Genomic DNA, 13,396 nt, shown 5'->3' with positions numbered 1-13,396 from the left:
GCCCTGAGCCCCGCAGGGTTGCTAGTAACGGCTCGAATTTCAGTCAGGTTAAAAAAGGGGCAATTTTACCCATATTATAATAACATTACCCCCGTCTTTTTATTCATTCAATAAGTATTTTCAAATTTTGTGTTCTGCTGTGCGAGTGTGGCTCAACGGATAGCGCGCTGGGTTTCTGATCAGAAACTCTTTCATTTGGTGGGTTCGAATCCCGGTCGGGTCGATATTTCAAGGTCAGTTAAAACACTTTAAAATAGTCAGAAAACATAGTAAATAAGTCAGAAAGGTCATCAGGGGGTCTGAAAAGAGCCTCAGAGAAGATAGGCAGAAATAAAAAGTCGATGTCGGAACGAGCAATAGACAAGAGTTCTTTCCCTAGGGAATAGTGTATTTCCGGAAGAATGAGAACAAGTTACTTAAAAAGCCTGGTAGGGAAGTTCTTTTTCCTAGGATTTGCTCGATGACCCAGATCGAAACCAAAATAATTCCAGTGCATAACAACAACTTTTTCTACGTGGAGGATGATAGTAATCACCACACACACAAAAAGTCATTGACAAATTAAAAAAAGGAAAGAGAGGTGAGTAATATATTGGTACTGAATAATAGAGTAATGCCATAAGATCCATATAATCCATTTTCTCGCCTAGTAATGTTATTTTTATGTTTTGTTCAAGATTTACCTCATTAAAACAAAAAACAACATAAGAAAAAAGGACTCTCCTGCTCCCTGTTTTCATTATAATTCCAAAATCTACTGTCAAGATGAAAGCTTTGATTCTTGTTGGAGGGTACGGAACTCGTCTGAGACCCTTAACATTGACAAGACCAAAACCACTTGTTGAATTTTGTAATAAACCAACACTTTTGCACCAAGTGGAAGCTTTGGCTGCTGTAAGTATCTTTTCTTTTATTTTATATATTATGAACTCATTTGCACATTGACCATTGTAAGGAAGGGAGTGTGCTTTGAAATTAAATTAAGTGAACTTACCTGTTTCTGAGTGAGTCAAATACTGTGAACTTATCTACCGTGAGATTTGGTAACTTGCATCAGTGGAGGCTAACATGCATAGCCCTCAAATGAATGACCTGGCTGGTCATTGAAATAAACTATATATTCAGCTCCGCTCACAGCTCTACTCTACCATTTTTGTTTTGACTTAACCAGGCCATTCATTTTAGGGCTATGCATGTTAGCCTCCAATGAACTGATGCAAGTTACACAATCTCACGGTAACTAATAAAATTCTGATGGAGTACAGTCAACTGCTCTAACTTGGGACTATCTGACAAAACATGGGATGGCAATTCGGCCACCATTTCTCAAAAGCTCCAAAGTCATTTAATTTGAGTTAATGAATGGCGTATTAAAAGAATACAGAATTTCTCTTTTGCACTGAGTAGCCTTTAAATCAAAATATGGAAAGAATCTGTAGTAGTGGAACACACGCGAATGTCTGGAACGAAGAAGACCAAATTAGCAAAACAATGGAGTGTTGTCGTTATCGTGACATATTATGACAGAAAGTATGATTGATAAACTTGGTGGAGTTATCAAAACAAATTTGTTTTCAAAAAGAATTAACAGTAAGTATAAATACAGGCCAGATATCAACAGTCCCATGCTTCGACCTATCGTCCCAAGTTAGATCAGTTGACCATAAATAGTTATTCAAAAGATCGTCGCATTCTAACAAACAACGATGATTGTAATCAAATATTACCCAGGGTTTGCCGTTCAATTGCTTCGATTACGTTTGATTGTATTCGATAATGTGTGATTACGTTCAATTGATTCAATCATAGTATTCACTTGCTTCATTATTCGCTCACGTACGTACATTACGTACTTTGCATATTGGCAGTCGCCCACGCTAAAGCTCTAAAGGGTTGGGTCAATTTAATTGCAATCAAACTTATCGAATATAATCGTTAGATAAATGGAACGTAGTTGACAGTCAATTGAACCAATCGAACATTATTCAAACACAATCAAATATTACTTAGGAATTGGCCATTCAATTAAGATTCAACAATTCAACAATCGAATAGCACTTATTTGATTGTGTTTGATTACATTCAATCGGTTCGATCTTGATTTCCTTTCGAACATTTTCAATTAACACTGTCTGGACATTCTCCTGAATTATAACACGTGATAACGCTGCAAAAGTTTAGGGTTTCATTTATGTAATACAGAGCAGATACTTTCTGGCTCGAATGGGTGGAGTAATTTAATATGTAGAACTTAGTCAATAGGTTGTCCCATTCTTCAAAATGGCTATTGCAAGGGGGTCATTTGTTCTCATTCACTATATTAAAGTGATACTGGTTAAAGAATTTTTGATAAATGCCCTCTTCTAAAATCCAAAAAAAGTAATAAAAATCCAGGCCGTTTATTCAAAGTAATCTGGTTTACTACAAATGCGGTATATGAATAATGTAATTAATACACCATTCAAAAAATTATAAACACTTCCATAATTTCGAGTCACTAATATGACTTGAAAGATTGCTCAAATCTACAGAGAGTGGTCAGAATATCAAACATCAATGCAAAATGTACTCTTTATCAAATTTAAAAACTAAAAGTAAATGATATACATGGTTATTCCTGTAATTAAGCAAAGATCTATTATTTTCTAAATGTTGAATTGTGAAAAAGAATTCAGCTATTATTATTATTCAATTTTTCCCAATTCGTTACGGAATGGGTTCTCTCGGAGAATAGTATTTCCAATTATTTTTCTATATGACTTATTTCCAATAGGCTGGTGTTGATCATGTCATTTTGGCTGTTAGTTATTTATCAGAAATGCTTGAAAATGAACTTCGCAAGGAGGAAGAAAAGGTTTGTTCCAATATGTTTGAGATATTTTAAAAGCTTACCAACATATTTCTGATCAATTTAAAAGTTGAGGTTTAGGATCAAATTTCACCCCAAATCTTTCCAAGATATGGTATATACTTGACTGGATAAGCTTCCTGTTTAATCATGAAACTTCTTGATTATTTTCGGGATTTTTTTGTTTTTATAGTATTTTGTGCAATACACAATTATTTTAGTGATTCTCCTCATAATTTAGCTTGGTATCAAATTTAGTATGTCACACGAAGTTGAACCATTAGGAACAGGTAAAATATCACTTTAAAAAGTCTTTATTTCTTTACATCCACTTTCATATTGTGTTAGAAAAATTACAAAATGATTCACATTCTTCTCAAAGTTATTTCATAATAACTTTTGTTACCATGGTAGATTTTTACACCTCTGAGTATTCTTGGATGTTATATTTAACGAAGGAAAGTGACTTATATTGATAGTTTAGTGAAACATTAATAGTTTTTCCTTCCATATGTTTCCCTTCAAGTTATTAAAAAACTAAAAAAGCCTTTGAAAAGCTTTGCTTTAACAGCAGAACCAGATAACAAAGAGCTCCAGGTTTTTAATGTCTCATGATTTGAACTCTATTATACAGATTCAAAAGGGTATAAATGTGAACTTAAATCACTGACCTTTATATATCCCTGGACCAAGCTATATCTGCCATCTTTGATCAAAGTTTTTTTTGAAATGGATGTAAAGAAGCCATTGTAGTGTTAAAAATTAATGTCTAACGGCGCTACATCATCAAAAGTATTCCAGAGAAGGTAGATCTAACGCTCTCGATGTATTTACACCGCTATTGAGTGGTGCCACCTTTAGGGTACCACTTTTCAAAAAACTTAGATCAAAGATTTCGCTTGGCCGGGATTGAGAAACTTGGTCCAGGGTATATAAAGGTCAGTGACTTAAATGTACTATATTTGTACTGAATGAAAACTTTATGACTCCAAGCAGGAATTTAAAAAAGTGAAATCCAAAAAAATACATGAATAAATGCCACATGATTATGTTATTTTTTATAGCTGGTCCATTAGCACTTGCTAAACATTGGCTGGAAGAATCAGATGAACCTTTCTTTGTTTTGAACTGTGATATTACAAGTGAATTCCCTTTCAAGCAAATGTTAGAATTCCATAAGAAACATGGAAAAGAAGGAACAATTGTAGTAAGTTCTTTTTCATTTTTCATTGCCTATATCTTTTTCTCATTCTTGCTTCACTTTAGGAGGCCTGTTAAGTGATACTTCTGTGTTCTACTATTTTATGGACCTGAGAAATCTTGAACAATTACTTTAGATGCTATGCTAAAATTAGATCCGTAGAATATCTCGTCTGAATACCATCAACGTTTATATTTAGCGTATAGGCTTATTCCATTTAATAATTTCGAAATCATTACATTACTTTTTATACTATTGAATATTTAAAGATTCAAAGCAATTGTTCCCAATTATTTCCATCGAGTTGCCGTTTCAATGAGTTTCTCGTCGTTATTATACATGGGTTAGCATTTTAACATCTCTTGTTTGCATATTTAGGTCACCAAAGTAGAAGAACCTTCAAAATATGGGGTTGTCGTTTATGAAGAAGACTCAGGCAAAATCAACAGCTTTGTCGAGAAACCAAAAGAATACGTCTCTAATAAAATCAATGCTGGAATGTATATATTTAGCCCGAGCATATTGAAAAGGATAGAGGTGAGGCCATGTTCATATTTCTTGCTTTTAATGTCTTCCCTTCCCTTTCTTTTGTTTTTTTTTCAATATTTCTTTATTGCCTTTTCTGTAAGAAAAACTGGGCACTGACACTCCTTTTCAACCCCAGCGTTTTCCTCAGCGTTTACCTCAAGCATTTTGATACATTTTTCCAATTTCATGTCAAAGCCTCAATTCGGGTTTTGTTTTTAAAAATAGATTCCTCGATGTAATAAGTATAGTTGAGGCTCAATAATTCATTCTTCATTGGGAATTGGATTTTCATTAAGTTAGAGAGCTTATCGAATAGTAGTAGAGTGTCGTTTATGAGAAGTTCTTGTTGATGGTAACTCTCAATATTATCGAATAATGAAGCGTATTGAATAGTAGGACGTCGAATTAGAGAATGTCCACTATACTCTAAAACTTTATGATCATTTTCAGCCAAGACCAATGTCAATAGAAAAAGAAGTCTTCCCATATATGGCAAATGATAGCCAGCTATATTGCATGGAGTTATCAGGTACATAGTTTTATGAATTTCTTTATTAGAGTAAACACCAACTCAATAGTACAAGATTTCAGGGGGAGTACTAGGATTGCGAGGTGACGGGCATGTTCGAGCCAAAAACGATCCTTTGAGAGACTGAATTTCGAACATTTTGACTCTTTTTGACGTCTTAACGGCCAATTTTGAGTCGATTTTTCTTGATTTTTTCAGAGACTTTATTGCTTTATGGTCTATGTACCCCTTTGATAGATTTTCGATGGTGTAAAAAACGACCCTTATGGCTCGCACATACCTGACACCCATTTTGTCTAAATTGCCACCCCCCCTCCTCCTCCTCTCCCCCTCCTCCCCCCTCTCCTGGGACTAGGTTCGAACTCAAAGAGCAGAGATAATCTTTAATTTCAAGAAACTTGTGATTTAGCGGTGTAGTTAAGGGTTATTGATCGATATCTTTTGTTTTCAATTTAGGTCATTGGATGGATATTGGTCAACCAAAAGATTTCATCACTGGAACCAAATTACATTTAAATTCATTACGGAGGAGAAATGCGGAAGTCTTATACGATGGAGAAGGTGTTCGAGGAAATGTTTTTACCGTAAGGATATTTTCTTGGTCATTGTGTTCGATAGGATTTCGCTCTACGCGTGTGCATTTGAGGGAGCACTACTGGGTCTGAGTGCCAAACTATTCTTCGTACCGGGTGTCCCAGAAAAAAGTTCCTCTCTTTGAAGTGAGTTTTATTTCGAGTTCTATCGACTTATAAAGAATCAATCATTTTGCATTGGAAAGAGGAAGGATAAACTTAAATTATGAAGGGTCATTTGTCAAATCTGGTCAACTTAATCAAAAGATCTAAATGCTAAAACATTACTTTTAAAAAAAAGTCGGTCAAAGTTGACAGAAAAGTATTGTGCTTCATTGTTCATGTTTTGTTCCAGGATCCAACAGCTAAAATCGAGCCCGAATGTCAAATAGGACCAAATGTCGTTATAGGACCATATGCCGTCATCGAAAAAGGTACGTTACGTTCTTATATAGAAATCTCATTTTTCAGTAGGCAAAAATGTAAGGAATGTCGCCCCGCGATTGCCGATGATATTGACCCTGTCTTTGGTTAGTTGTATTTGTTCATCACTGACCCTGTGTTCGTGACACAGCAGAGCTAGGGCGTATAGGTAAAATTACTCTATCAAGCTTGGGAGAACGATTTCTCTCACAAGCCTGGATGAAGTCACACTCGCTTGCCAAATGAATCGCAGCACCTAGTGAGAATCGAACCCTGGCCTTTATGGAAGCCAGGGACGAAAACACTGCTATTTCTATAACTAAGCAAATCATTCTATTTTATCTTCATTTAATTATTTTAAAGGTGCATGTTTATCCAATTGCATAGTCATGAGAGGGGCGACCATTCGATCACATTCCTGGGTACGAGATTCAATTATCGGATGGAAATCAACTGTCGGACGATGGGTAGGTGTATTATTGTGTTTTTTATCAACTTCTTTCTTTTACACTTTTCTCTTAAAATTACCTGCTCCTCGGGAGACTGCTGATCTACCGATTCCAGACCATCTAAAAGGAACGACAAATAACTATTAAAAAGCGACAAAAAGAAAGACTAACCCTAACTATCAAAGAACGACATATTTCACCGTCCCAAATCCCGATCTTGGTCAGTGACTACCATCTCTACACATTCATTACTCTTTGTACTTTACGCTGTTTAACGACTAGTGGTTTAAAGAACGATAAATCACGCTTGCCTATAAGTCTCAATTTGGGTGAGCTGGAAACATTAGATGAACGAACTCTTGGAAATAGCCGCTGTAAAATGAATTGCCTGTATTCTTATGTAGTTTTAAAAAGAAAACATTCCATTGTGATGGAACAATCAACTTACAAACGCGCCCCATAAGTCTTTGCAAACTCAGCATTTTTTAATTGCCATTCAGACGTCATTTTTAATAAACGTTTTTTTTTTGGGGCATCTAAATTTTTTGAAGCCTTGGGATGTTCTTAACTTTTTGGGTCTAAAACCTAGAAATGTTCTTAAAATGTTCTTATTTTCACAATGTTTCCCCATTTTTCTATCAAAGCGAGTGTTTTTGAGTCTTCAAAGCCTTAAAATGCTCTTAACTTGTTTTTATCGAAGCCTTAAGTTCTTATGATAGTTTTTTCTTATAGAAAACGTGTACTGACAATGCATAGCCATTCAGACGTCATTTTTTATACTGATAATGCAGCTCTAATACCTCTTTTTCCTTTCATCAGGTCCGTATGGAAGGTGTATGCGTGCTTGGAGAAGATGTCCATGTGAAGGATGAGATCTATTTAAATGGAGCTCGTGTGCTACCTCATAAAACGATATCAGCCTCTGTTCCCGAACCCAATATTGTCATGTAGACTGGATAAGTTCTTTTTAACAACGTCTGTCAGTATTGTTGTCTCATGTGAAGCTTTCAAAGTTTAAAGATTGAAACTAAGGCTTCTCAGTTATCAATTGGGTATGTTCTAAGTCTTTTTCAAAGAATTTGTTAAGGAAGACAAGCTGAAGACTTTCAACTTCTATGAATATTATTTCTTTCGTTTTTAGAGTAAACCCTTTTGATTTTTTTTCTAACTATAAGTGACGGGGCCCTACTATTCTTATTTTTTTGTAACGGTTATTATAAAGGGTTCTGGGTAGGATATTTTTTAAATGAATTATGTGTTATTTAATAAACATAAAAACTAATAGTTAGGACAAGCAACTGGATAAATTTTTGTTCAAATGTATGGCTACAAATTTACCATTTCTATTCATGATATGCACCACTGGAGAGCCTTCCAAGAATTTTCAAAAAATTCCAACCAATGTGAAATTTCTCAGAAGACTCTCCAGTGGTGCATATCATGAATTCTACCGCTTATAAGCGTTGAAATGTATTTATCAACCTTTGCGTTGCAAGAGGATTGGGGCCGAATTTTTCCAGGGTTGTGTGATGTCAAATGTTGTTGTTGCTGGCCAATGCATGATATGTACCATTGCAATATCTTCTGGCATTACATTATGGAACCAACAGCTGATTGGTTGCAATTTTACGTCACTTTCAACCAATCAGCTGTAGGGTCCGTAGAAGACATTGCAATGGTGCATTTCACGAATTGCATTATGAAGTCATTCAACTCGGCTGACCTTTATATACCCTGGACACAGCTTTTCGATACCGGCCAAACAGAATCTTTGATCGGAGTATTTTGAAAGTGATATTTTAATGATTTGTAAATTGACCCACATTGAGAAGTGCTACCATTAAGGTTCCCTTTTTCTAAACTCTACAGGACAGTGTTCAACCATTGTAAACTTCGGCCGAATCCTTTTGTGTGGTTCATAGTGGTATAACACCATGTTCGCATATAACGGTTCAGTTTCGCTCGGAAACGAAATGAAGCCATTCTATTGGTTAAAAGTGACGTAAAACTTAAATTTAAACCAATAGGACGGCTTCATTTCGTTTCGGAGTGAAACGGAACCGTATTGTGCGAACGTGGTCCAAGCTATTCTTCATATGTTTTATCAGCTTATTTTGATATTGCTGGTTATAGCTAACTATTAGTTTTATCTTATTGTCTTATATCTATAGCTAAATTCAGGAAAGTCCTAGTCAAAGACTTGCGTGCTTCGGTTTCAACAACTAGAATGCAGTTTTAACCTTATGGAATTTTGTAAGAGATAAAGGTTACAAACATTCCACAATTAAAGTTCGAAATTTGATTAGGATTTTCCAGGCTTTCAGTCTTCTTTTTTTTGTGATAGTTCCTTTTTGTATAGTATAGTGTATTTTGTAGGTTATATTATAAAGATATTTGAAATAATGAATGAATTGTATACAGAAATAATATTATTATGAAAATTACCAAATTACCATTTTTATTTCAAAAATTTGAAAACCAGATTCATAGTTACTATAATTTAGTATCTACCTTTTAACACCCCTGTCTCGCAGCCCCGGTGAAACTTTTTTCCTCAGTCAGGATAAGAACTCCTATCGAAATCCCATCCCAATGGGGATACGAATTCTATTGTTCCAAGGTAAAAAAATCCAGTGGGATGGTTTTGGGAGTACAATTTTTAAACATTGAATTTCGAATGGGGATGAAATCAAAATTAATATCCCAGTGGGGATGAAATTTCAGGGTATTTCCCACCAGGGATGAAATTTCTGCCAAATTTCCCAGTGGGGCTGGAGTTTCAAGCGGGTCTGTGACACAGGGGTGTCTTTTATATAGACAATACATTTCAAAGTGGTGCTTTGAATGTTAAAATTCACGCTTGAAAGAGAAAAGTATATTGGCTTTAAATTTTGATAAGTCATTTCTTAAGCATAATATTTTGCAATTTGGAATGTTTATCTTGTTTAGTAACTCCGGAGGCTTTCCCGGCATGCAATAGATAAATGGCCAATAAAGGTCATAATATTTGAGAAAAAAGGGAAATTTCCTCGAAATTTAATAGCCACAAACGATTTGGAAGCGCTCTAATATATGTTGGAATTTTTATGTTTCTTTTCTTTATAATTGATGTAAAATTGTACTAAGCTCGAGCCTACCCTGTAGATTGTAGATCCAAAATTATAATCAAAAGAATAAAATAAAATTACTTTCAAAAAGTGTTCAAAGGCGTTAAAGTTAAAAATCAATCAATATCTTATTAGGTCCTTAAAATACACACCTACGCACGACCTCCCTACAGAGGATTCAAATAAGCAGTGGGAACAAGGCTCCATAATGGCTTAAAAGAGTTGGATCTTGTTAATCTTACTCTATTCATGGTATTAAAAGGAAGTTATTTCAAATAATTTCGCTAATACCTTTTTTGTGAGGTATTTAGGATTTTATATAGTTTAATTAGTAACTTCGAGATAATCCAATTTTCAGGGGGTTAGGTTACACACCTTTTTTATTAGAACCCAGTTAATAAGAACATTTAGGTAAAAATTGGGGAGGGGGATAAATAAATAGTAAGAGCATGGCCAGCCTTAGATACCGTAGAAAATTTACTCCAAATTATCTGAAACTCTTGCGATTGCAGTAATTATTTTACTTCCCTATTTACGTAATTGAAATGTAACTTTCTATCTTTTAGATTCGCAACGTGTTTTTTATCTTATATAAATTTACATTGAAGTAAATTGGAAAATTAAATATGCGTGGAATATTGTAAAATTTTTGCCTTATACACCCCTATCTCACAGCCCCGGTGGAACTTTCTCCTCAGTGGGGATGAAAATTCCTATTGAAATCCTAATGGGGATAGAAAATCTTTTGTTTCAAGGTTAAAAAACCCAGCGGGGATGGTTTTGGAGTGCAATTTTTAAACATGGAATTTCGAGTGGGGATGAAGTCAAAGTCAATTTCCCAATGGGGCTAAAATTCAGGGGTAATTTCCCACCGAGGACGAAATTTTTGCTTAATTTTCCAGTGGGGCTGGGGTCCCAGCGGGTCTGTTACACGGGGGTGTCCTTATAAATGAGTTTCATTTCAAACAATCTATTTGAACAGTAGGAAAGTTTTCACTATTATAACCCTTTAACTGAGTTTGTGTGGGAGATAGTCAATACACTAAAATTTCAATCATTTAATGAACCACTGACTTTATGTATTGCCCTGCTTTCCAATATTTAGTTTAATGAAGTATTTCTACCAAGATCTATTATATTCACAAATCTCCGTGTCTTCTCGTTAACCCAGGGTTTGTTTTGAATGAGGGAGAGTTTCGATCCAATAGTTTACAGTCAATATCAATTTCATCGTGCCCAATTGGATTCATCATATATCGAACCTGACATAAAAACTTTGGTAGGGTCCTTTTTGGATAGCCCTTAAAGAGGTTTTGGAATCTCTGAGAATTTAATAAGGGTACCTTTCTCTCCTCGCTCCACATTAACCTAAGGTGTTGCTTATTTTGTTCAATTGCCCCTGCCCTCCACATTGTATACTCAAAAGTTTTAGTCTAAACTACAATAGGTAGCCTTACCTTCTATCAGGTAAGGCGCTGGTATAGTATTCATTGACTTTTGCTGCTGAAAGGCGACTGAAGTTCGATTCCCACTCGCAGCAGCTCGCTTTGACAAGTGACCCGGGTCACCCGGGTCAATCCAAACCATGTGAGGGGTATTGGGTAGTCATTCCAGGCTGCTGACGGAGCACTGATCGAAAACGTCTACAATTGCGAAAAATGGGCCTCAAAGCCTCCTGCAACTCAACCAAACAGTAATTTCATACTATTTCTTCGCCGGTCGACATGGTCTTAGACGGGGGTGTCATTGACTCTTCAAAAACAAAATGCTCAAAAACATTTTCTGGAGTATATATAATATGTTTGAACGATGAAAAAGAATGCGGCTATTATATTTTGATTTTTCCCGACATGTTTCGGACTTGCGGTCCGAATTTTTTGGAGTTTATATAGTTATAGTTACAATATATCAATACAAACACAGATTGTTTCTAAAAAACAGTTTCTTCACGGTCGGATAACCTGGAATCAATTATTTTTCCCAACATGAGATAAGGAGATTAAATCTCACCATCACTTTGACGCTTAATTGTAATATAGCTTATTTGTGGTATCTTTTTAAGAAATTTGTCACTGTTGATTTTATGGACAAAATATTTGAGACAAGGGGGATTCTCCTACGAAATTTTAAACACCACAAATGATTTTTAAGCGCGTTAAACTACAGTTGGAAAGTAGAGTTTTTAATTCTGAGTTTTAACATGAGACTTAAGACTTAGTTAGGATCTCAGGATTTAAAAGCTCAAATTTGCTCCAATAAGGCTTGGAATATAGCCTAAAGTCTGTTCAGATAAGTGTGCACTCTTTTTTCTTTTACCTATAACTTTTGAAGGAATTCTTCAATCTTTATAAGTTTGGTATCATTGGAAAGATATTAGTAAGTGGAACAATTTGAAATAAAAAAGTCTTTAAAAAAATCCTAAAAACGAAGATGAAAATGAAGAAGAAAAAAATGAAGATCTTGTAGAGAAGTGCTATAACTTTCATTTTCACTGGAAAGATTCTTTGATCTTAGGAGATCATCACTGTGAAGAAATTTCACTAAAATATTTATTCAATATAAAGTTATGATACAAAGTTAATAAGTGATTGACCCCAAAAAACAGCAGAAAACAGCAGAAAACAGCGTTTTTAGACGTCAATCAGTTTAAAACTTTGCTTGATATCTTTTGACTGAATGATTATTTTTGAGAAATTTTTTCACAGTGATGATGTTCGATAATCAAGGATTCACTTCAGTGAAAATGATAGCTATAGCACCTTTCTACAAGATCTTCATTTTTTTCTTCTTCATTTTCATGTTCATTTTTAGAATTTGTTTAAAGATTTTTTTATTTCAAATTGATCCACTCACTAATATCTTTCCAATGATACCAAATTTATAAAGATTGAAGAATTCCTTCAAAAGTTATAGGTAAATGAAAAAAGAGTGCACACTTATCGTGAATAGACTTTAGAAGCCACCGAACCCCTCCAAAATCGAAATATTCAATAAAAGAAAGTAGAAGTGATAAAATAGCAATTCTCACCCGCGAGCTTTAAATTCTGAAAAACGTTAAAATACACTAAAATCTCAATATATTTCGACCATGATTGTAGGTTTCCTGGCCCTCGTGTATCCCCGACTTTATTCACTTTACTGATTGACGAGAATACCCTAATGTTGACTATAATTATCAGTAATTAGCCAATTTCATAATAATAAATCCAGTATTCCAGAAAGTAGATTTTATGCAAAATGACCATAGGCATTGAGACAGGAATGTTTGTTTTGTATTCAAAAGAATTAGGCTCTTGTACGATCTTCTCGTTTTCAAAGACTATAAGGCTTCGATGGTCAAAATCTTAAGAGCAAGTTAGATTTTGAGGCTTCGTGGACTCTAAAACACCCAATTTCTTAGGTAATTGGACAAAAACACTCATAGAAATTATATAATTAAAAACATTTTTAGGCTTAAGACTCAAAAAGAACATTCGAAGGCTTCAAATATTTCGGACGATTTTATAAAAATGTGTATTTGAAATTTTACATCCAATTTTGTATCAATGTCTCAAGAGGGAAAATAAGTGTCCATAATAACTTATCGTTGCATTAAAACATCATAAAAATTATCAAAAGCATTTTTATGTATTTAACTTCGCACACTTATTCTCTTTTCATGCTGATCTCATGTGGGAGTTTGATGAAAAGATATCAATAAAAATTAATTTTTTCAAAATTGCATAAGAACATGTGATGG

At 34.6% G+C, this 13,396-nt stretch overlaps 1 protein-coding gene across 1 annotated transcript; it reads left to right on the top strand.

The window, feature by feature from the left end:
• The first annotated feature begins 643 nt into the window (after positions 1-643).
• On the top strand, positions 644-8,694 carry LOC136817947 (mannose-1-phosphate guanyltransferase beta-like). The gene is made up of 10 exons (XM_067074299.1): positions 644-894; positions 2,774-2,854; positions 3,090-3,138; positions 3,913-4,055; positions 4,428-4,586; positions 5,028-5,106; positions 5,563-5,690; positions 6,034-6,112; positions 6,465-6,568; positions 7,370-8,694. Exons 1-10 carry the CDS (start codon positions 766-768, stop codon positions 7,499-7,501), a joined length of 1,083 nt encoding a protein of 360 aa, XP_066930400.1. The 5' UTR covers positions 644-765; the 3' UTR covers positions 7,502-8,694.
• The last annotated feature ends 4,702 nt before the right edge of the window (positions 8,695-13,396 follow it).

This window comes from Clytia hemisphaerica, unplaced genomic scaffold (genome assembly GCF_902728285.1).
Source record: "Clytia hemisphaerica strain Z4C2 unplaced genomic scaffold, Clytia hemisphaerica genome assembly, whole genome shotgun sequence".
Lineage (NCBI taxonomy): Eukaryota > Metazoa > Cnidaria > Hydrozoa > Leptothecata > Clytiidae > Clytia > Clytia hemisphaerica.
This window is presented reverse-complemented; position numbering and strand designations above follow the sequence as displayed.